The sequence below is a fragment of the Pan troglodytes genome, chromosome 11 (assembly GCF_028858775.2).
Source record: "Pan troglodytes isolate AG18354 chromosome 11, NHGRI_mPanTro3-v2.0_pri, whole genome shotgun sequence".
NCBI classification, from domain to species: domain Eukaryota; kingdom Metazoa; phylum Chordata; class Mammalia; order Primates; family Hominidae; genus Pan; species Pan troglodytes.
The window spans coordinates 81367184-81390687 of record NC_072409.2 but is presented as its reverse complement, the minus strand read 5'-3'; the positions used below and the strand labels follow the sequence as shown (position 1 = coordinate 81390687).

At 53.7% G+C, this 23504-nt stretch overlaps 3 protein-coding genes across 6 annotated transcripts; all 3 read right to left on the bottom strand.

Moving 5' to 3' along the window:
* Positions 1-2962: 2962 nt before the first annotated feature.
* On the bottom strand, positions 2963-4627 carry RPP25L (ribonuclease P/MRP subunit p25 like). Of its 2 annotated transcripts, none has more exons than XM_001161736.5 (2): positions 4532-4627; positions 2963-3800 (listed from the first exon to the last, which is right to left on the bottom strand). In XM_001161736.5, exon 2 carries the CDS (start codon positions 3762-3764, stop codon positions 3273-3275), a length of 492 nt encoding a protein of 163 aa, XP_001161736.1. In that variant the 5' UTR covers positions 3765-3800; positions 4532-4627; the 3' UTR covers positions 2963-3272. The 2 variants fall into 2 exon arrangements, with proteins under 2 accessions (XP_001161736.1, XP_001161693.1); XM_001161693.5 differs by having other exon boundaries at positions 4328-4565.
* Positions 4628-6018: 1391 nt separating this feature from the next.
* DCTN3 (dynactin subunit 3) lies at positions 6019-13046 on the bottom strand. Of its 2 annotated transcripts, XM_001161551.6 has the most exons (7): positions 12840-13046; positions 11147-11231; positions 10356-10442; positions 8498-8581; positions 7178-7236; positions 6510-6569; positions 6019-6339 (listed from the first exon to the last, which is right to left on the bottom strand). In XM_001161551.6, the coding sequence occupies exons 1-7, from the start codon at positions 12933-12935 to the stop codon at positions 6250-6252; spliced, it is 561 nt and encodes a 186-aa protein (XP_001161551.1). In that variant the 5' UTR covers positions 12936-13046; the 3' UTR covers positions 6019-6249. The 2 variants fall into 2 exon arrangements, with proteins under 2 accessions (XP_001161551.1, XP_009454798.1); XM_009456523.3 differs by lacking the exon at positions 8498-8581.
* A 473-nt stretch (positions 13047-13519) lies between these two features.
* ARID3C (AT-rich interaction domain 3C) lies at positions 13520-21980 on the bottom strand. 2 transcript variants are annotated; one of them, XM_063787848.1, is made up of 8 exons: positions 21408-21980; positions 20188-20577; positions 18232-18304; positions 16324-16507; positions 15890-16179; positions 14818-15000; positions 14491-14577; positions 13520-14029 (listed from the first exon to the last, which is right to left on the bottom strand). In XM_063787848.1, exons 2-8 carry the CDS (start codon positions 20503-20505, stop codon positions 13929-13931), a joined length of 1236 nt encoding a protein of 411 aa, XP_063643918.1. In that variant the 5' UTR covers positions 20506-20577; positions 21408-21980; the 3' UTR covers positions 13520-13928. The 2 variants fall into 2 exon arrangements, with proteins under 2 accessions (XP_063643918.1, XP_016816265.1); XM_016960776.3 differs by having other exon boundaries at positions 14491-14580; positions 21408-21979.
* Positions 21981-23504: the final 1524 nt, after the last annotated feature.

The window sequence follows — 23504 nt, the reverse complement described above, 5'->3', positions numbered from 1 at the left end:
TCCTCTAAGCCCTTATCAAGGGCTTCAGTCCTCCAATTCCCTCTCCTTCTCAATCCCTCCTGCCTGGTCTCAGTTAAGTATCACTGCAACATCCTTACATCGCTGGGCCCATTCTACTACAATGTGAGCCCAGAAGAACCCCAACATTCCGCTTTCCTCATGACTGGACACCCAGGCTGCTGGACACATTGGAGAAAATCTCAAGATCCATGGGAGATCCAACTGATTCAATTCTTCAGAGTTCACTACTGCCCATAATCCTGCTCTAGTTCCCGCAGCACCCCCTGCTACTGATGCAACCTTCATTTCTCTTCTCATGCCCCCAACCCTGAGAGTTTAAGGCCAAGGCAAAGCAGAAAAGGAGCAGCAAAGGGAAAAAAAGGCAAGGATGTGGCCGGGCGCGGTGGCTCACGCTTGTAATCCCAGCACTTTAGGAGGCCAAAGCGGGTGGATCACCTGAGGTCGGGAGTTCGAGACCAGCCTGGCCTACATGGAGAAACCCCGTCTCTACTGAAAATGCAAAATTAGCCGGGCATGGTGGCGCATGCCTGTAGTCCCAGCTACTCCGGAGGCTGAGGCAGGAGAATCGCTTGAACCCAGGAGGCGGAGGTTGCAGTGAGCTGAGAGTATGCCATTGCACTCCAGCCTGGGCAACAAGAGCAAAACTCCATCTCCAAAAAAAATATAAATAAAAATAAATAAATAAATAAAGTAAAAGGCAAGGATGAGACCTGGAGAGAGATGTGGGATTGAGGTGTTTTTTTTTTTTTTTGAGATGGAGTCTCGCTCTGTCGCCCAGGCTGGAGTGCAGTGGCGCAATCTCGGCTCACTGCAAGCTCTGCCTCCTGGGTTCACGCCATTCTCCTGCCTCAGCCTCTCGAGTAGCTGGGACTACAGGCGCCCACCACCACACCCGGCTAATTTTTTGTAATTTTAGTAGAGACAGGGTTTCACCGTGTTAGCCAGGATGGCCTTGATCTCTTGACCTCCTGATCTGCCTGCCTCCACCTCCCAAAGTGCTAGGATTACAGGCGTGAGCCACCGTGCCTGGCTTTTTTTTTTTTTTTTTCTGAGATGGAGTCTCGCTCTGTCGCCCAGGCTGAAGTGCAGTGGCAGTTCACTGCAACCTCCGCCTCCTGGGTTCAAGCAATTCTCCTGCCTCAGTCTCCCGCGTAGCTGGGATTACAGGTGCCCACCACCATGCCTGGTTTTTTTTTTTTTTTGTATTTTTAGTAGAGACAGGGTTTCACCATGTTGGTTGGGATGGTCTCAAACTCCTGACCTTGTGTTCCGCCCGCTACGGCCTCCCAAAGTGCTGGAATTACAGGCGTGAGCCACCGCCCCTGGGCTTTTTTTTTTTTTTTTTTTTTTTTTAAGATGGAGCCTCATTCTATTGCCCAGGCTGGAGTACAATGGCGTGATCTTGGCTCACTGCAACCTCTGCCTCCTGGGTTCAAGCGATTCTCCTGCCTCAGCCTCCCAAGTAGCTGGGATTACAGGCGCACACCACCACGCCCAGCTAATTTTTTTATTTTTACTAGAGAGGGGGTTTCACCATGTTGACCAGGCTGGTCTCGAACTCCTGACCTCGTGATCTGCCCTCCTCGGCCTCCCAAAGTGCTGGGATTACAGGCTTGAGCCACCGCGCCTGGTCTGTTTTGTCTTTTTGAGACAGAGTCTTGCTCTGTCACCCAGCCTGGAGTGCAGTGGTGCAATCCTAGCTCACTGCAACCTCTTCCTCCTGGGTTCAAGCTATTCTCCTGCCTCAGCCTCCCAAGTAACTGGGATTCCAGGCATGCACCACCACGCCCAGCTAATTTCTTGTATTTTTAGTAGAGATGGGGCTTCACCAAGTTGACCAGGCTGGTCTTGACCTCAAGTGATCCACTCGTCTTGGCCTCCCAAAGTGCTGGGACTACAGGTGTGAGCCACTGCGCCCAGCCTGTTTTCTGTTTTTGAGACAGGGTCTCACTCTGTCATCCAGGCCGAAGTGCAGTAGCACAATCATGGCTCACTGCAGCCTCAACCTCCCAGGCTCAAGCGATCCTCTTGCCTCAGCCTCCCAAGTAGCTGGGACTAAAGGTGCACACCACTATGCCTAGCTAATTTTTAGATGTTTTTGTAGAGACAGGGTCTCCCTACTATGTTGCCCAGGCTGGTCTCCAGCTCCTGGGATCAAGCAATCCTCCTGCCTCAGCCTCCCAAAGTGCTGGGATTACAGGCATCAGCCACTGTGCCCAACCCAAAGATATGATTCTAAGATAGGAAAAAGCATGTTTGCAAACTAGTGGAGTTGAGGATAAATGTGTATACAGACAGGTCTGGAGGTGAAGGTGGAGCATGAGGGAGTTCGAAAGGCCTCTGTCTCTTCAAAGCAGGAGTCCAGCTCCATAGCTGAGATTGGGGCAAGGAAGCTGGAGGGAAGGAGGTGTGAGACAGTTGTTGCATTTGGGATAGGTGAGTTATTAATAACGATAATAGCAATTAACACTTAATAGCACTATGTGCCAGCGTGGTATCTAAATGTCATATATGTATATTTCCTTATGTAATCTCATAACAATCCTATGTGATAAACACTATCATATTCCTGTTTTATGGATAAGACCACTAAGGCACAGAGCAGTAACTTGCTAATAAGTGGCAGACCAGGATTGAAACCCAGGCAGGTTGGTACCAGAGTCCATGCTCACAACCACTATACTATACTGTATGCTGCAGATGGAGAGAAATGTCTGACCTGGCAGTGTTCCTAAACCAGGCCAAAGCAGGGACAAATAACTATCCAGGGAATTAGATATATTCAGTACTGACTGAGGCTTCTTGTAGACACTACATTCTCCCAGCACCGGCCTGAGCCTACTACTCTTCCTCTGTCTTCACCCGATCAGCCCCCCGGGGTAAGGGCAGGGACTCCCATTTCTTTAATCCCACTCCACATAGCAGGCTGAGTAGAGGCTCATCAAATAGGTAGAAACTTTATTTCCTAAATCCCTCCCTGGACCTCTTTCAGAAGGCAGTTCAGATGTACTGTAGGTAGAAGGCAGAGGAAGCCCTTATTTAGCAATGCAGAACTTGGCAGAGGCCCCACATCTGTCATTCTTCACAGCAGTCCCTTCCCACATGCTAGAGGGAAGGGGAAGCATGATAGGGAGGTCCACTTTTGTGGACTCAAACCTTGATGGGGATGTTGAGCAGTCACAGCGCTTCTCAGAAAAGGCACAAGCACCCCAGACATTCAGGCCCGGAGAACAGGCTGGCTCAGCAGGTCTTCACGATCGGGTGTCTCGAGCCCTTCTTCGGGAACGAGGGCCACAGCTGGAGCTGGGCATGGAACCCAGGCCAGGGGGTGCTCCTGGGGGTTGGTAACCACACTCATTGGGGTCCAGGGGGTCCCGGCTGAGCAGCACCCACACTGCAGGCACATGGCGGCGCACTGTGAGGGGGTCTAGCCCTGTGTCAGGTGAGGCTGGGACCCAGCTGTCCTCAGTCTGAAGGAAACGTAGCTTGGTGAGCTGGTGCAGGCCTGGGACCCGCCGCTTGACAATCTCAGCGCAGCTGACAGCCTTTCCTGCAGCCCTGCCAGAACCTGAGAACACTACATGCCGTGCACTGCCGCCCTCCAACCGACCCAGAGCCAACCCCAGCAGGTTGCGAATTTTGCTGCCATCTCGGACCCGCATCTCAAGGGTATCAGGAGGTAGCTGGGGCATTGGGGAAGGCGCTGGGAGCTCTACAGAGCCAGCTTTCCGGTAGTGCTCCATCCTGCTTGCTGTCTTGTCTGTGACTCTCGCTGCCCACTGCAGGGAAGCATCAGGTAAGTGCTAAGCAATGTGCCCCAAGTCACTGTCCACCATCCCCTATCTCCATCCAGGATACGGCCCTGCTCCCCGTTCCAGACTTCCCAGAAACAGGATCATGTCCCCTCGTCCTTAGCATCTCGTGACAAGGTCCATGCCTGCCGCAGTCTGGGAAAGGGCTGTACCCCATACACCCCGTTCCTCTACAAGGGCCATAACACCCTCACCTCCAATCCTGGAGTCCAAGAGGCAGGATCACATTCCCCAAACACTGAGCTCTTTGGGAAAGTGCCAGGCCCCCTCATCCTAAACTCTCCAGGACTGGGGCTTAGCCCCCCTTATCCTGGACTCCTTGGAACAGGGCCTGGAACCCTCACCCCAGACTAATACCAATAGAGAGCGCTCCTCACTTGGGGCTCTACAAGGACAGGGACAAGGCCCTTCGCCCCAGGCCCCCCGGGAAACAGCCAAGAACCCTTATCCAGTGCTGCCCCCAAACAGAACGGACCCCCTCTCCCAGAGATTACCAGGGTCAATCTATATCAACCCAGGTCACTCAGAAACTCGGGGGCAGAGGCTCGACTCGGAGGGCTGCTCAGGATATTCCAAGACAGCCTTGGCCGTTTCCATAGCCACAGTCTCTTCCAGGGTCTTGCCGGCCGCTGCAGCCAAGCCACAGGCGTCCCCCCACCCTACGAGCGCCCCTCTGCCCGCCCGGTTCCGGCTCTCACCGAAGCCGCCTCACGCACGATCCGGAGCCAAGATGGCGCGCGGGCCCGGAGCGCACTAAGGCCGCGGGGCCGCGCACGCCCCGAGGGGGCGGGGCGTGAGGGGCGGGGCGTGAAGGACGGGCCCCGAGGCATCTCCGCCGCGGAAACAACCCGCTGGCCAGAGCGCCCCGGACCAGTCCCAGTGGGGATGGGAACACGAGCGCAGCCTCCGCTGTTACGCCCCGGAGGGAGGCAGGACAGTTCCCTGCGGTAGAAAGGAGCGGCCGTCGGGGAAGTCCTGCGTCTGAAGGAGGGGGATCTGGCCCTTAGAAGATGGGAGGGCTGGCGTTAGCTGTTGAGCAAACGGGGAGCTGTGGGTTTCACCGTGGGTGCGAACAAAGGCTTCAGTTTGTAGTGGCTGCTGTTGCATGGGCGAGAGCCTTAGTTACCGACTTCTGAGCTTCGACCTCATCCTGTGGGCGCTGGCGGACCACGGGGGTTTTCCGGGTTTTCCAGGGGCCAGTCGAACCAGATCTTGTGCAGGGAGCCGAGGAGGGAGTGGTGGGGAAATCGGGCCACAGCCCCTGACGACACCTGCCGCGGAGTCTGGGGGCTGAGGGGGCGGGGGTGCCCACGGAGCCTAGTATGGTGCCTGGCGTATGACCAGCGCTCAATATTTGTTAAATGATTTGTTACATTAATGAACCAGAGAAATCGCAGTGGGAATGGAAAAAAGATTAAGTTGGGAGATACTAGTAGGTTCAGTGACGAGTTGGCCACTGTTTGGACGGAGAAGTAGGAAATTCCGATCTAGGGTGACTCCCAGATTTCAGAGCGGTTTGGACACGCTGAATTTGAGGTGCCGGAGAGGTCGCAAAGGCGGGGCGGCCAGTGGGCCGTTGGAAAAAGGGTCTGGAGCCAGAGCACTCCCTGAGACCACAAGGGGGCAGCAAACATTTGGTGGACTACGGTGCCAAAATGTTTCTCAACATGCTTGCCCCAGCGCCCCTACTTCCCAACTTCCCCTCCCCAGGACCAAAACTTCCTGCATCCAAACCTCTTAGGCTGCCCTTCTCGGCTCGTGGCAGCAGGTAGGCTCCCAAGAGAGAAATTTAAAGGCCTTTGCACATGCTGCTCCCTTGGCTCTGAAAGTCCCTGGATATCACTTACCAGGTCCCTTCAGTCCCTTTTTTCTTCTGTGTCCACCTGATAGGACTGCCCTTTTCCTTTACTGTCTATCCTGCTAGCCCGTGCAGGGCAGGGATTAGCCCTATCTACTCCCATCATCTGACATTTGGAGGTCTCTTATTGGTAAATGTGGGATAAATGGATACATAAAGGAATATCCTATTCACACAATCAAATGAGAGCCTTCATCTTGAGAGCTCTACACCTGCCAGAAAGCCAGACCAGGATGAGTTTACTTCCCAGTCAAACGATTAGGCAGGCTGACACCTCTGCCCCCTACCACCTCCATCCTAGACCAAGAAGCCAGCACACTCCTCCAGTCATCTCTATGGTTTATTGTCACTGAAATAAGAACACTGATTGGGGGGAGGGTGGGTGTTGCAAATTGCAAACCTCAGGTAACCTGACCTCCAACTTTAGAGCCCAGAGTACAGAGAGGTGGGCCTTGAAGCCAATAAATACAAAGCTTCCTCTGCCTTGTAACAAAGGCAGGTTGGCATAGGGCCCTGGAGCCTGACTGCCCAGGCCCACTTTGGGATGGGGAGCAGCTATCACTCCTCTGCTGGCTTCACTTGCGTGGCGGCCTCTAGCTGGCAAAGTAGCTCATCCCACTGCACGAATTGCTTGGAGAGAAGCATTGTCTGGTTGTAGGTCAAGGTGAGAATAGGAATCTGAGTGAGGAAGTTCATGGAAAGTGGGGAACAGGCAAACATAGGTGGGTAGGATAGGATGAGAGAGAGCTAGAGGTGGAATAAAAGGACAGGGCTTAGGGACAGCACCCATTAGGGTCCTAGTTGAGCAGAAAGGATACAGTCTTGTTGTATTCCTCCAGGAGAGCCTTGGACTCCTCAGTGATCTCCACACACTGGTCCTGTAGGGCCAAAGTGTAGCACAGAAAGGAACTGGGCAAAGCCCACATCTTCCACTAAACTTCCTGCCTCATCACGGACTCCCACTCCCCATGGAGCCTAAAAAAGATGACGCTTAACCCCAAAGCCAAAGGAGCAAATGGCTATGGGAGCACTTTCAGGCTCCAGGATGGGTGCCCTAACAGCAGTCCAAAGACTGATGGAAAAGGGAGTGGCCATACATTAAGTAAACATTCCCCCTAGTGTATGTCTCTTCTTCTGTCCTTATTTCTGAACTCTCTTTGAACTTTACACTAGGGCCTGGGAATAGTGAAAAAAGAGCCCCTCTACCCACAGTCAATGACATACCATCCCCAGGAATTCTTGGGTACCTCCCAGCCTCAACCTTATGGTGTCCCAATAAAGTCCTGCTCTGGAAGCAGAAAGTTTGTACATGAACCTAGGCAAGTCCCTTTACCTCCCTGGGGCATATGCAAGATAAAGGATAAACCCCAAAGTTTCTGCTGAGGTTACAACAGAAAGGCCTGAAGCTGCTTCCCCAGGTGGCATGAGTTGGGATGAGGTGCTGCGCCACCTCCATCTTCGCTTCTAGTCATCTCCCCTCCCATACCTGCTGCTGAATGTGGATCTGGGCCAAGCGCTGCAGGCGGGCAGCATGCTCAGGAACGGCTGTAAAACACAACACACACTGCTGGATGATGCTTGTGCCCTCCCCCGGGACTGCTCAATAGTCTATTAGGTCTTTGGCAGGATTAGAGTATTGAGTGGAGAAGCTAAACAAACGCCAGACTTCATCGACCGCTGCAGCTGGAGGTGGCAGTGGGGCTCCCTGCCCACTCCAGTCTTACTCCAGGACCCATAGGGGAGGGGAAGATACATGTCCCAAGGAGAAGACAAAACCTGGGGGTTCCCAGTGTTGCTCCCTACCCCCACCCCAGTGCTATAAGCAGGACCAGGTAAAGAGAGCTTTGGCTATTATAGGACCTGTCCCTTTGCTCTCAGCCCAGCGGGGGCAGGTCTGCCTGGCCTAGGGAACAGGGAGTCTGAAGATGGATGCCAGGTCCCTAAGCTGGAATCCAACACGCCAAGGCTTGGCCACCATGCTGGGCTCAAAGCTTAAGGCTGTCAGATACTCAGCGGGCAGCTGATGAGGGGTAGGGAGGGGGAGCTGGGAAAAATACCTCCACAGACAGACAAGATGGATATCTGGATTCAATTAAAGCCACTATCTGCTTGTCAAAGTCCAGGCCCAGGGACTGCTCTCAGCAGTGCAGCAGAAAGAATTCACATACATTCATGGACCTGGCAGAGACTCTGATAGTAAAATCTGGGTTCTGCAGCACCTTGAAGAAGAGATGCTTGGGGGTAGGTAGAAGGCAGAAGGAATCCCCAGAGCTGGGGACTGCTAGAGCTTAGGCTAGTGTTCTCAGGCCCAAATTGCCTGAGGTCCTAAAACTGGGCTCTCTATCCTGGTAATTTTAATTGGTGGATGTGGCAAGTACCTCAGGGTGAGGATAAAGATAAGGAACAGGCCAGGCACAGTAGCTCACGCCTGTAATCCCAGCACTCTGAGAGGCCGAGGCAGGTGGATCACATGGGGCCAGGAGTTTGAGACCAGCCTGGACAACATGGTGAAACCCCGTCTCTACTAAAAATAGCCAGGTGTGGTGGCACACACCTGTAATCCTAGCTACTTGGGAGGCGAGGTGGGAAGTTTGTTTGAACCAGGAGGCAGCGGTTGCAGTGAGTCAAGATCATGCCACTGCAACTCCAGCCTGGGTGACAGAGTACGACTCTGTCCAAAAAAAAAAAAAAAGATAAGGAACAGACCCAACCCGAATCCACACAACCTGAAACACAGGAAAGTCTTGCCCATCCATCCACCTACCTCCCCAACCAGAGTAGTGAAGCTATAACCCCAGAGAGATACCTTTGATGTGAGCACTGTCCAGCATGGGCACCAAGGCATTCACCTGCTCCAGGAGTGCAACCTGGGAAAGGATAAACTGCTCCTCTAAAGCAAAAATGGACAAGATAGTTGCAGTGAAGCAAACCTGGGCATTGCTAATCAGCCCATGTAAGGGCCTGAGGACCTGGCAAGGGAGATGGCTAGGTCCTAGAGCTTTGGACAGTGACTCTGTCCACTGCCCCCTTCTCTAGGTGCACATTTCCATCCTGCCCCCAACTCTCCTGGATGCCTCAGGTCTGACCCATCTGAGTCTAACGAGCCTCTCAATTTCTCCAAATCCCACCTTTCTCCAAGGTTTAACTTCAAGACCTCTTCTTCTAGCCTCCTATCAACAAACTCAGGGAGCACCTCCTAGGCCACAAAATAGAAAATACTTCAGACTTGGATCCCCACACCCAAGGGTCCCCAGGAAGGTCTAAAAGAGGAGATATGTGGCAGACTATGCCAGGCAGGTTCTGCTCAGTGGCTCTCAGAGGCATAGACAATTATATGCTGGAGGAGAGCTGGGACAGTAATGGAAGAGTCCAGTGAGGAGAGCAGGATCTGGGCTAGGCCCTGTATGCACACGGGATTTCAATGCACTGAAATCCATAGAGTGGAAGGGTATTCAAGAGAGAGGACTGTTACGTGCAAATGCTTAGAGGCAGGAATGCCTGTCAATTAGTAGAGGAGAAAGAATTCAATTAGCTGAACTGGAGTAGGAAGAGCACAGGAAACAGAGTTGGATGGGAGGGTAGACCCGGCCAACTGAAAGGCTTTGAATGGCAGACTATGGAATTAGGACTTTATCCTAGCAAGGCAGGATACACTGAGGTTCCAAAGTAGGCAAAGTGACATGTTGGGAACATGTTTTTGTGAGGGTGAGACTGAACCACATGCAGGAAGGGAAAGATTAGGGTCAAGAGTATGATTTAGGAGACTGTGCAACCATTCATATGCAAGTGGATGCACAATTCCTGAGGCAGTGCCACAGGGAGGGATGGAGAGGCTGGACTCAAGAGTCAGTGCAGGAGAATATCTAAACTTGGTGCTTGAGCGATGGCAATTGATCAAGAGCCCTTTGGGAACTCTGACAGCCCTTTTAGCAGGAGTGGCCCATCCTTACTCAGTCCTCAGTGCTGCATTGCACTGATCAGTCTCCTGGGAGACTGATCTCCCATCTGGGTTATAAGCTCAGGTCCCTGAAGCAGGGACCCTGTCTCCCCTAGCTCTGGCTGTGCCCATGAGGGCAGGGACTTTCTGGTTCACCACTGTATGCTTCCTCACCTAGGAAAGAACCTGGATCAGAGTGGATGATCATTATACATCTTTTGGATGAATAACGAAGCTCAAAAATCCCTAGCTTATAGAATGGCTGACTGATTAGCAGACATTGCCAAGGCAATAGTTCCTGCCTAGAACTCTGACACTGCAGAGCTTTCTCACATGAAAGAAAGATGTTGAAACTCATGCCAATACTCTTCTCTTTTCTTTAATGGCAATGCTCTCTGCCCCTACCCTTTCCTAGAAGCTCCTCTGTCTAGTGAGCAGAAGTGAGGAAGGTTCTGAAGGAAAATCCAAGAGGCAAACTATTGATAGAACACTGGACTAGCTCCCACTGTGGCTGGCACTATGGCCTGCAGCTGGTGCAGAGGTATACTGTACTCAATGTCTACTAGAGGATCCATAGGATCCTCAACCCAGAACCAGGCCACAATTCCAGAGAGCAGCATCCAGGGCTTGTATCCACCAGAAGACTGGATGGGGAGGCCATCTCTGTGCTTAACCTCCCCGACGACCCACATCCTCAGATGCATGTACACATGTAGTCCAGCATTACCTGCTAGGATGAATTGCAGCTTAGAGGCATCAGGTATGGCAATGCGGTCGATGTACTCAGGATCCAGGTACTTGATCAGATCTTCAACTAGAAAAGTAGCAAGATGGAAAATGGAATAGGGTTGGGCAGTAGAGCTCTGCCTTATGAAGGATGTTTGACAAGTGGTCAGCCTTGAGGAGAGCCTTCAATAAGGAGCTGATACCCAACAGTGCCACATGAGCAGGGCTCCACCAGGCTCCCTATCCCCACTTCCCTATCTCTCCACTCTCTTCTCTTGAAGTCTCTTCTGACATCAAGCTTCAGAGCTGAAAACACAATTGCCACCACCACTCTGGGCCCTTAGCATTCTCACTGACCTATCCTCACCAAGGGGAGAAGGCCTCTTTTCTCCTAGATGTCACCGAGACAAGCCAGAGCTTTGTCTAATTTCTAGTTACTAAGCAGGTTACTAGTTCTGACATAACCAGGCTCTCAGTGTCTAATTTGTTTCCTGCCCCTTAACCTTGCCTGGGAAATCCCATACCCTTTTTACCCTCCTTCACCAAGAGGAGCTTTCAGGTAGAGCTCTTATTTCATAACTTAGGACACTGTCATGGGCTTGAGGTTTAGCCACAAGGTAGAAAAGCACACCACAATTTACCAATTGAATTGGGTGCAGGTAAATGTCCTCATAATCTTTCTATCCCCAAAGGGCTATTCCAGTGACCTAATGAACTGAAGGGCTAGGGCCAGGTACCAGGAAGCTGAGGGGTGGGATGTCGGGCAGGCAGGCACATCATGGAAGCACTTACTCTTTTTGTAGAGAATCTTCACCCTCTCCCTCTTGCTGGAAATGTTCCCCAAAGCCACCTGCACCTTGACCAGGCCGTCAGCCACCTGTAAGGGAAGTGGTGGTTAATTCCAAGATATACTACCTGGCTCAAGGCTTGGAAAAGTTAAAGAACCCTCATTCTCCCAGACTCTCAAACCTGAATCCCAGTAATCTAGGTTGGCCTCCCTTCTCTAATATTAAAGGAGATGCAGCCCCACCTTCCAGGAATCCTTAAAGTGGAGAGAGAGAATCATGTACTCCTTGGGGAGTTTCAAGTCTGATGGGGAAGATAATGAACTATTTTAGAGTCTATGGAATATAGAGTATACACAATATATTTTCTGGTTCCTAAGTCCTGGGTTTGGGCATGAGAAACACAAGCATCCTCATTCAAGCCTTCATGACCTCTAGATTGGCTGGCCTACCTCTAGCCCTATCCCCTCCACATCAAATTTAGTGTGGGAGATGGAAGAGTCCAAACAACTGGGATCCCAATGATGGTGCAATCACTGAATTAGGGAATACAGAAGAGAATCAGGTTAGGGGAGAGAAAGAGTACAGTTAAGGGCATACAGATTGAGTTTGAAATGACTATTGGATATCCAAGTGGAAAAGTCCAGTAGACAACTAGACATAAAAGTCTGGTTCTCAGAACAGAAATCTGGACCAGAGATATACATTTGAGACATATTGACATGTAAATAGTAATTGACACCATGGAAGCGAGTGAGCCTACCTAAAGTTTAGGGGTAGAATGTAAAGAATCCCAATATTAAAGGGTCAAATAGAGGAGGAGACTAAGGAAGTGACTGCACTCACCCAGTTTTTAGGGTAGAGGATGAGGAATGCCAGGGGGGAGGCAAATAACACTGAGAAGCAGCCGTAAGAGGTAGAAGGAAAACCAGGAGGGTCAGCGTCATAGATCCCAAAGGAAGAGAATGTTTGAGAAGTTAGTTCTGAAATGGGAGCACAGTCTGCTAGTGACAACTAATTCCTCATTTAGTGTACAAACAGACATCATTACCTTGGACGCACTTAGCTCCAGGACATGCCTGACACGCCATCAGAAGTTCTTCAATAAAAGATCTTCCCATAGTAGAAAGGGGAGGAGAGGGCACCTGAGCTTCGTAGTTGTCAAAATTCTGTCACTGGTATAAAGCAGTGCTAGTCCACATCTGAATACCCAGTACCCAGTCTCTTCCCTTCCTAATCCTGGTCCTTTCAGACCTCACTTCTCACCCTTTGGCGTTTTCCTTATCCACCTCTGCTCTGCCTCCCCAGGGGTCCCATGTACCTCTTCCTGCACAATTCATTTAGCAATTAATTATGCAGGGCTCTATGACGGGCCTTCCTATCGTGGACTTCAGCTCTTATTGAAACTCTCATTAGTCAGCTTCTCGTGTCAGGTCTCCCCAACTATAGCTCGCGAGGGCAAGGGCGGAGTCTCAGCTACAGTAGGTACTGAGCCCACTCTCAGGCTGGCTTAACCACCCGCAGAGCCCCCTATGACAGTGGACCCCGATGGTCCAATCAGCTCTGGGAGGTCCCGGACCTTTGTTATTTCAAAGGCCGGGCTGCGGAGAACAGGACTGGAGCGGTTGCATCCCGAGGGCCAGGACAGTGGACCGCTCTTGCTCTGCTCCAGAAAGGGACTACCGGACCAGACTACTCACCTTCCGCGAGCCGCGCGCCCCGCCCGGCCCGTACACCCAGCGCTCCAGCTCTTCCACTCGGGCCTGTAGCCGCTGCAAGTCAGTCAGACCCGCCATCGCTACTACCGACCCACTTCGGCCAGGAAACAGCCAGAGGGCGGGACGTCAGTCCAAATAAGAAGGCTAGCCAATCCGAGTGCACGAGCGGCCCTTTATGCAGGAAGTGACGCCATGATTCAGCCCTTCAGTGCCGGAAGTTACTCCTCGGAGCTGTCAAAAGCTGATTACCTTGGCAACGGCTCTGTCCCATCCCTCCCCTGGCTTCCAGTGCCTGGTTGTCAAGATAACCTTTGCTTTTCGGGTACCAAAGAGCTTTCCCCACGCCATTCCCTGAGTTTGCACGTGTTCCAGGATAGGTCCATTCCCATAGATACATCATTAGGAGGCTCCGTGAGTTACCATAAACTTTTGGAGTCTTCTAAGGTTCAGTTGATTAAGTAACTTGCCCAAGGCCACCCAGCACTATAGGGACAGAAATAGGACTTGAACTCAGGCTGTCTGATTCAAGAGACGGAGCTCTTCTATTCTCACGAAACTTTGCTATTCTGCCTTAACCTCTGAAAGCCCCTGGCCCAAGGCAGCCTATGTTCCACATCATTCCTCCCCACCTCCCATACCCAAACAAGAAAGGAGGCATCAGAGAGGGAGGGATCGCAGCTTTATTGTCTAGATGTGACCTGAGGGATGTCTCTTTCACAGTACCCCAACCCAACCTTTCACTTGGCTCCTGAAGAGAAGCAGGGCTGACTCAAAAGGGTAGGGTCCTAGAGATGACATTGACAGAGGTAACACATGAGGAGATGATGGGGTTACTGGAGGAAGAACCCTTTGGTAGGTGCTGCTGGAATTGGCCAGGGAGGAGATGCCCTCCCTTTACAATGAGGTAGGTGTAACATCAAAAGAAACTTTGGTTTTAAGTCCACATGGCATGGGAGGTGTCGTCCCCTCCCAGGGCTGGGTCCCAGAGTGGGCAGCCAGAAAGAATCAAAGCAGGGGGTCTCCTCCCCCCTCAGCAATGGGGCTGGGACTCTTAGTTTCAAGTAGGACCTCTCAGGGCAAGATGCTGGAAGGGGGCCCTGTGGAGGGTGGGGGTGCAGGGTTGGTTGGACCCTGGGAAGCTGGCACAGGCTGGCGGCGGGCAAAGAGGACACCTGGCAAAGGGGTGAGGAGATGGTAGAGGGCAAAAACAAGCAGGAGGGGGTAGGGTATGGAAACAGAAGAGGGGAACAAAAGTAAGTGTTCTGGTTGCTAGAACACTACACACGTACCCCTGCCACAAACCAATGAGGACAAGCTCCTTGGGTCAGTAAGAGACTCCATTGCTAATGTAGATACCTCAAACAGGTAAACAAGGAATATTTATGCTGATACATAGGCCCAAGACAAGGCAGACATCCCCTGGTACTCATGCCAGAGAGGTCATGCCTTGGATCCCATGCCATGTAGACACCCCCTTTAACCCATGCCAGTCTAGCAATCCCCTGAACCCCATGTTACTCATGCAAGTTTAGATATCCCTGAACTTCATGCTAGTAGAGGAAGTCTAAAATCCCCATGCCAGCCTAAATACCCCTGACCCCATGCCAGTGTAGACAGCCTGCAGTACCCATACCAGTGTAGACCACCCCGTTGATCTCTAGGGCCATGTTGATACTGCTGATGCCACTGCCTGCCAGATTAAGAGGCCCATCCAGCCGCTCTTCTGTCCAGGAGGGGGCAGAGGAATCACATTTTGGAGAATCAGACTTCAGACTTATTAATAGAATTTCCCCCCTCCATCCCCGTAGACAGCCCCCATTCCACTTCAGCCCCACACCTATACTCACACAGTTGTCTATAGAGGAATCTGTCTGCCCCGTCTCTAACACCTATCAGGTGATGGGTCAATCCTCCCTCAGTGTACAGTCCCGAAGCCCCCTCACAACAAGCCCCTTCTCACCCCTCAGGGGAACCTTGCCACGGGGCAGGAAACTGGGGGGCATGCCAGGTCGAGGTGGGTCCATAGGCCCCATCAGCACAGCTCTCTTCTCTGGGGGCTCCTCTGGTGCCAATTTCTCCCATGTAGGTCCCAGTGCCAGGCCCACAGGCAGTGCCAGGCGAGGGTTTGGAATTCCACTCTCCTCTAGAAGAACAGGTTATTCAGCTCCCCTGGCCAAACCAACCCATCTCTGCATTGGTTCTCCCCCAGGCCTGGGACCAAAAGAGGTAACTCAAGCTCATGTACCAATCTCTCATCCTTCATTCGATCTATCTTCCCATCCAGAGCCTCAGCCTGGAAGCGCTGAAGCTTTTCTCTAGATCCCAAAGGATCAAGGTACATGTCTAGACAATTTGGGGGATTGTTTTTGGCTGTTGGTTATTAGATAATCCAGGTCACAAGAGGCACAAACTATATGCAAATAGGAGCACTGGGTGGACATGTGTGGAATGGAGTTGCTGTGATTAAAGGACCTTTTCCTGGCCGGGCGCGGTGGCTCAGCCAGTAATCCCAACACTTTGGGAAGCGGAGGAGGGCAGATCACGTGGTCAGGAGATCGAGACCATCCTGGCTAACACGGTGAAACCCCGTCTCTACTAAAAATACAAAAATTAGCCGGGCATGGTGGCAGGCCCCTGTAGTCCCAGCTACTCGGGAGGCTGAGGCAGGAGAATCGCTTGAACCCGGGAGGCGGAGGTTGCCGTGAGCTGAGATCGCGCCACTGCACTCCAGCCTGGGCGACGGAACGAGACTCCGTCTCATAAAAAGAAAAAAAGAAAAAAAAAAAAAGGACCTTTTCCTGAACTTCAGCCCCTACACTTCAGTAACCCGTACCCCAGAGCTCTCATTTGGCCGCAAACCTCAGGACCCCTAAACCTTAGTGACCCCCAAACCTCAGAAGCCCGTCAGACCTTACTGCTCCCATACCTCAATGCCTCCCCAGACCTCAGTCCTCACATTTTAATGGTTGCTATATCTTAGCGCCCACCTAAACCTCAGAGACCCCGAAACCTCCACCATTCTCCCCTCGCACCTTTCTTAATAGGGCTTGGACTCAGCTGAGCGCATGCATGCGCTGGCAGGCCGGAGGTGGAACCCTGGGCTGGGCCAGGGCTGGACTGGGTCGCCGGAGGGGCGGGGCCGGGACCCAAGGCTGGGTCCTGAGCGCCCCGAGGGGGCGGCCCTGCCAAGCCGAAGAGCGGAGTAGCGGTGTAAGCCTGGCGACGGCCCTCGCGCCGATTGCTGTCTATGGCGGCCTGGAGCTCCCCTGGGGAGCTGAGCGCTCGAGTCTCGCACTCGTACGGGTACAGGTACTTCATGTACCTAGGGGCGGACAGCGGGCGGTGAGTGTATGGGAGGCTGCACCCAGCTGGTCAAGTCCCACAGCCGGACGCCCGCCCGGGGACCCTCCCCCCTCCCGCCCCAGCCCGACCCCGTGCCCCCTTCCGCTCGCGCCCCTGGCCTCACTGGGTGCGTAGAGTGAAGGCGGCCGAGGTGATGGTGGTGGGTAGGCTGAGGCCGCGCGTGACTTCCCGCCACACTTTGCGGTTGATGACTTCCACCAGGCCGCCCTTGGCGGTCACCAGGCGAAACAGAGCGTACAGGTCGAGCACCTGCTTCGCCATGATGGGCACGCGGTTCACTGGCGTCCCTGGTGGGGAGCGGGCTGCCGTCAGGACACTGAGACGAAGACCCTGTCTGCAGCATCCCCAGGGACTGATACAGGACGGGAGCCCCGGGGAGGGCGGGAAAGAGGGGGACTTGGGCGGAGCCCACAGAACCCCAGGGTCTCTGTTTTAGCAAGAAGGACAGGAGGCTAGAACAGGGGTGGGCAAAGTTCTGTAAAAGGCCAGATGGCTAAATGGTCTCTGTCACAACTACTCAACGCTGTCATTGTAGCCTAAAGGCGGCCATAGAGAATACCTGAAGGAATGGATGCGGCTGTGTTCCAATAATACAGACTCTGAAATTCGAATTTCACCAGTCTGGAGATGTTATTCATCTTTAAATTTTGTCCCCCAACTATTTAAACCAGTAAAAACCATTCTTATCTTGCAGGCAGCTGGGTTTGGCCTGCGAACTTTAGTTTGCTGTCCCCTGGGGTAGACCGCAGGAAGGACTTTCGGACAGTGCTGAAGAGCCGGCCTCCCCTAAGCAGCAGCCCCCGGGTGGCTGCCCAAGGCTGGGGGATGACGGGCGGGAAAAGAATCAACTCCCGCCTCGGCCCGCCGACTCCGCAGCCCGCGCCGCCCTCGCCGGCCAGTCCTGACAAAGGGGCCTGTCTGCGCTGAGCGATGGGCCCCAGTTAATTCCTTACCGATCCCGTCCCCTTCCGCCGCGCCTTTGGACCCGAACAATTAGCTGCGGCCTGATTAATGGGGGAAAATTATCGGCCCCGCGGGACCCCCTCCCCCTGCAGCTGGAGCGGTGGGAGGCAGGGACCGAAGGGAGGCAGAGCTAGTGAGGAGGGGCGGGCAGGCAATGCTGGGATCGGTTCACACCCGCTACCCCAGTGGAGGGGAGGCCTCGAGGAAGGGCCAGAGAGGGAACACTGGAACCAGAATGGGCCTCCCTGGGAACCAAAAGGACTTAGGTCCCTACTGAGGGTCCCTGGGAAGGTAAGGGACCAGAAAGAGGTGCTGGGGTGAGGGCCGGGAGCGGGAAGTGGGCCAGCAGCTGCACTAAAGGCGGTGGGGGGGGGGGGGGCGGGGGGTAACAGGGCAGCCAGTTAATTAGCGGCTTATCAGGCTGCGCTCTGAGTGAGTTAATTAGCTTTGTAGAGAGAGATAATGAGTCAGTGTTCGGTCCCATGAATCTGGGAAAAAGCTGAAGTGATGGACTGCCGCCCACCCTGATGCCCTCCTGGACCCTTCTTGCGTTCTCCTCCAGCTCTGACATTCCTGGAAAGGAATTTCTCCTCCTCCACAGCCTCAACTCACATAGTCCCCAGCCCACCCCTTGGGAAGTCCTTCCTTCAGTCTATTCCTAGTCCTTCCTGCTGTAGAGCACGTGAGGTGTCCCCTGCCTGAATCAAGGGAAAACAGGAAAGACAAGGCTGGAGGAAGGACCCTGGACACAGAACCAAGGCATTCTCAGCCCTCTGATTCTGGGACCCTCCCACCCCAGGCCAGGCTCCCATCAGTTCCCCCTCCCACCCTCCCAATTGATCCCAAACTCATTAACCTGCCAGTGGGCTGGCCACTAATTAATCCTGGGGTGGAGGAGGGGGACAGGGTCAGAGGTTAAAGACGCTATCGAGGGCCCAAAGGACAGGTGCTGCCAAGCTCAGGCCTCTGCAGGGAGAACCCAACCGGGTTTCCTCAAACCTGGTAAGGGGGCAATTCCAGGGCCCTTCCCCCACATCATGCCACTCACCCCTCTTTTGCATGAAGCTAAACAGGTCATCCAGAAATTCCTTCCTCTTGGGGTCTGCATCGAGCTCATACAGCTGGGGAAGGATTGGGGTCATTCTACAGCTCTGCTGACTCCCCCTCCCTCCCTTGACCCCAATTCAGGTTGTACCCTGAACAAGGGTCCCTAGCTGAAGGAGTCAGTAGGATCTCAATGTGGACTCCCTGGGATTAGCATTAGGCTCTCTCCGCCTAGGGGCAGGCAGGGGTGCCTTTTTCTAGTACATACAGAGACTGGTACTGGTAGTGGTACCCTGGGCCATTCAAACCACCCATCTGGGGAGTAAGGGAAGAGAGGAACAGGATGGAGCTTGGAGACTCAGCCTGCCCTCTGGGGCTCAGTCTTCCCCCACCCTCATGGGAAATTTAGAGCCCCAGGAAGGAAGCTAGGCTGGGGTTGTATACCAGACTGAGGAGACAAACATATATCTGATGCTCTGATTCATTCATGCAAGGACTTCATGGTGTTCACATCCCTGTATGCCAGGGCTGGGGGTGACTGAAGGGCAGAGATGCTCCTAACCCACCCCTCAGGCAGGGTGATGCTCAGAAGCTCCTGGGTTGACACCCAGGGCCCTTCAGCTCATCTTCTGGTCTGATTTCCTTTCAGAGGCAGTTACCCTGCCTACAGACGCTGCTATAGAGGCACTGGCCCTGTACCACCTAGGACCTGTGGGGTCAGAGTTTAAAGGATCCACAGGCCATCTCAACTCTTCCTGGTAATCTGGAGTCCCACCTCCTGCATCAACTCCCGAATACTAGTCAAGAGAACCACCCCTTGAGTCACTGACCCAGAGTAACAGTCCTTGAGTAACACCTATAGATAATATTCCATCACTCCATCCCCATAAGAATCCTCAGAGTATAAAACAAACAAAATATCCATGAGTAATAAACCCCAGATCCACCTTTAGAGCCACATTCCCACAAAAATTGAGCCCTAAGTCTAAGATGTTATTACTTAGATCCAAGTAATAACCCCTAGAATTATACCTAGGAGAAACAGTCTCTAGAGCCACATATCCAGAACAGAGCCCTGAGTAACACCCAGTTTTATACTAATGCCAGAGTACTAGTCACAGATCAACACTTTTGGAATATACCCAGACCAACACCCTACAAGTACCAGAATAGCACACCTGGAGACACAGCCCTGTGTAACACCTTCATAGTGACAGCCTTGAGTAGTGTCCTTAGAATAACACCCAGAAGGGTTCTCCAGGGAGAAAGAACCTCAGATTAAGGCCCTGTGAATGAAGTCTTGTCATTCTGAGTTGCGGAGGAGCCCTTTAGTCATACTGCGGCTGTAGTGGCCATCCCAGGCTGGGAACTATCATCCGTGGAACTCAGGCCAGGGAGATTTGCATGGGGCCGGGGTTAGGGGGGAGGTGACAGGAAAGAAAGGAAAGGTGTATCAGCCTGCCAAGTGAGTGATAACCTCCAGTCTGCTTCCAAAGACAGAGGAAGCAACTGGGACACCCCCACTGGTCACTGGAATATGACCTTGTGACTTGATGTGTGAGAAGGTAGGCAGGGTGGTGCTGGCATTGGAATCCCCAGCCCCTAGACTGCCTTCCCTACACCTGGCTGGGCATGGTGGCTCATCCCTGTAATCTCAGCACTTTGGGAAGCTGAGGTGGGAGGATCACTTGAAGTCAAGAATTCGAGACCAGCCTGGGCAATACAAGAAAACCTTGTCTTTACAAAAGAAATTTTAAAAAATTAGCCAGGCATCTGTCTTTCCCTCCCTGTCACTATCCTCCAATCTTCTCTCTGTCTTTCTATAGGTCTCCGTGTCTCTGTGTCTCTTTTCATCTTGCAGAGGGTGGTGGGGGTGGGTGGGCTGCTAATCACCTGGCTGTGCTTTTGCCAGAAGAGAGAGATAGGGAAGAGGGCCGGACATTGAGGGCATAGGTCCTACCTGCTTGAATTGTTCCTCGTAGGTCCACTCGTGGGGATGGAGTCCAGGGGGCTGGCTAGAAGGCGAGCTGGGGCCCTGGGCCCCTGGACGGCTCTCCTCAGCTGCCTCCTCCTCTGCCCCGGCTTCCTCCCGCTTCTCCTCATCTTCTTCAGCATCTTCCTCTTCCTCAGCCCCAACATTCCCCAAGGCCCCCTCAGGGGCCTGTAGGGTCCGGTGGTCAGGCAGGGGAGGCTGCGGTGGCAGCAGCGGGCATGCAGGGGCCAATGGCCCCACCCCCTGGGCCAGCCGAGCTGCCTGCTGCTTCTGCAGGGCCTCCATGACAGCTTCCAGGCGCAGTCCCCCAGCTGAGGGGGTCCCTGGTACCAGGCGGGACCCCGAGGAAAGGGCCGCCTGTGGGGGAGGGAATTATGGGTGCTGGGCCCTATTGCCCCCAGAGCCCCCCAACACAGGGGGAGGTGGTCATGGATTCAGGGAAGTGCAGGGGTCACAAGGAAAGAGGCAGAAAGATGGCTTTCCCAGAGGTGAACAGAAACAGGACCAGACCCGGGGAATCAAACGGCCATTGACTGAGGACTGGAAGAGTGAGCAGATCAGAGAGGGTGACGAGGACCAAGAGACATCAGGAAATGGTGAAGGAAGGGAGAGAGAAAGAAAAGGAGAAGGGGGATGTCTGGCAGAGACAATGACAGGGAGATGTGAAAATAGAGATGGAACAGGGTGACAAGGAGAGACAGAAGTGGGGTGACACAGAGACTGAGAGGGACCAAGATGGAGAGAGGCAGAGGTATCAGGCAGAGACAGGGTAGACAGACAGAGATGGAGAGAGATAGAATATTGGGTAGAGAGACAGGGAGGGTAAGAGAGGTAGAGGAGCAACAGATAAAAGACCTAAGTGACAGGTAGCTCAGAGACGGACAGAGACGGAGAGACAGAGGCGGAGATAGACAAATAGACAGGGGTTGAGATATAGAGAAAGACCAAGACAGCAGGAAACGGACAGAAGAGAGAGATTAGAAAGAGACAGTTAAATAGAGAGGGACCGACAGAGACAGGGACGGGAAAAACAGCCGGAGAGAGGGGCAGAGGACAGGGACCAAGGAGTCGCGGGGATGGAGGGCGGTGGGGCAGAGCCTGGGACGGGCACGGGACCGGACGGGCAGGAGGCGGCGGATTCGCGACGCCCGGCTCCCTCGCTCCGGGAGCCCCGCGGCCGCACTCACCTGCCTGGCGTGGCCCGCTGCCCCTGGCGTCTCCACGGCGCTGCCTTTGCTCCGCCCGCCTCCCAGGCGGCCCTGGCCTCGGCTGGGTCCCGGCGGTGCGCTCCCGCTGCCCCGTGCTCCTCTGGCGGCTGTGCGCTCACTCGCCGCGCTGCTTGCGGCGGCCGCGGGGGCGGGACCCGAGCGGGGCAGGGCGGGCGGGGCGCATGGGGAGAGGCCCCTGTGGGCTCTGCCGCTCTCAGCTCCCCAACAGGTGTCTCCCACCTTCTTTCCAGCCAGCTTCGGGGGCAGGGGGCGCTGGAGAGCTGCGGGGGAATCGTGCGAAAATGAGGGCTCTACCGCCACCGGACTCCGGACCAGAGCCCCGCCCAGCCTCACAAGTCGTGCCCCCGACACCCACACTCGGCACTGGGCTTCCACACACAAATAGCCGCATCCACACACCAACACACCTTGTCACAAGTTCAGGCGCATAGCTGCCCAGTCTCACACGTTCCGTGACATGGTCACCACAGTGCCAATGGCCTGGGCTCGCTGTGATCAAGAGGGGAATCCCTCTGCAAGATGCTGGGGTGTGCGTGGAGGGTCTGGTCAGAATAGAAGCTTCTCCCTTTGCCTTGAGCACCCCTGCCCTGCCTACGTGCTGTCCCCCACTGCGGGCATGCTGCGGTTTGCACACATGAGTGCACATGGTGGTGGACCCACACCTATGCACTCACACACTCTCAGAGGTCTTTAAGCTGACTGCACACTCACCGCATGCAGATACACAGCCACACACAGTTTTTGTCTCTTTTGACATTCTATTATGGAAATTTTCTTTTCTTTTCTTTTTCTTTCTTTTCTTTTTTTTCTTTTTTGGAGACAGAGTCTCTGTCACCCAGGCTGGAGTGCAGTGGCGCGATCTGGGCTCACTGCAGCCTCCGCCTCCCAGGTTCAAGTGATTCTACTGCCTCAGCCTCCCGAATAGCTGGAATTAGCTGGGATTACAGGCGTCCACCACCAGGCCCGGCTAATTTTTGTCTTTTTAGTAGAGATGGGGTTTCACCATTTTGGCTAGGCTGGTCTCGAACTCCTGACCTCAAGTGATCCGCCCACCCTGGCCACCCAAAGTGCTGGGATTACAGGCATGAGCTACCGTACCCAGCCTGTATTATGAAAATTTTGAAACATAGACGAGTGAATAGTATAATGAACCTCTGGTACTCATCATAGGTTTGTTTCAACAGTGACCGGCACTTCACCCATGTTCACATACATTCTCCACCTATGTGTGCCTGACTGCCACATCTGTATCTCCAGACCCCCTCAGCCCACTGCTTTGCGCCCTCCCCCTAACTATTCCCAAGACGCTGAAATGCTGTTCCTTATTTGGGGGTTCTGAGTGGCAGGCCTCTCAGAATTTCTGCTCTGAACAGCCTGGACCCCACTCCTCCCGGGAATCCTCATACTTCCTATTTCTTCCTGTGCCCAAGGGGACCACTAACCAAACAGAGGGACACTGTGAGGTGATGCCAAGTGTGTAAGTGAACAGCAGGTGTCTGTAGGGGTGACACTTGGCATAAGTATGAAACTGTGGCACCAGAGACTGTCTTCTGACCTCACACCCCCAGAAGGCAGGAATCCAAACACGACCTTTGTCTCCTCCCTCCTCCCTTGTCCTCTCCCAATCAGTCCACTCCTCTCAGCCTCAGCTTGCTCTGGCTCAAACCACCGGCTCTTCTGACCATGGTGGGTCTGACCATGGTGGGTGCCTCCTCCCTGCTCTCCCTGCCTCCAGCCACCACCCTTCTCTGCACCCTTCTGTGCCCAGCTTCTACTGCAGCACTAAGTCCTGGTTCTCTATGGCCCATTCCTGGCCACCCTGAGGCTCAGCCCCATTCATTCCTTTGGCTGCCCCAGTGTCCTCCACCTCAGATTTCAGACCTCTGAGCCCATCAGAACCCCCCAGCCTCCAGAAGCTCCAGTGATCCAATCACTGTCGGTACTGATGCCTCCTCCCCCATGGCTTTGTTTGGTGTGAGTATCCTGGGGCAGAGCCAAGCCTCCTCCTCTGCCCAACCCTCCCTGATGCTGGGAGGGGAGAATCAGTGAATGTGC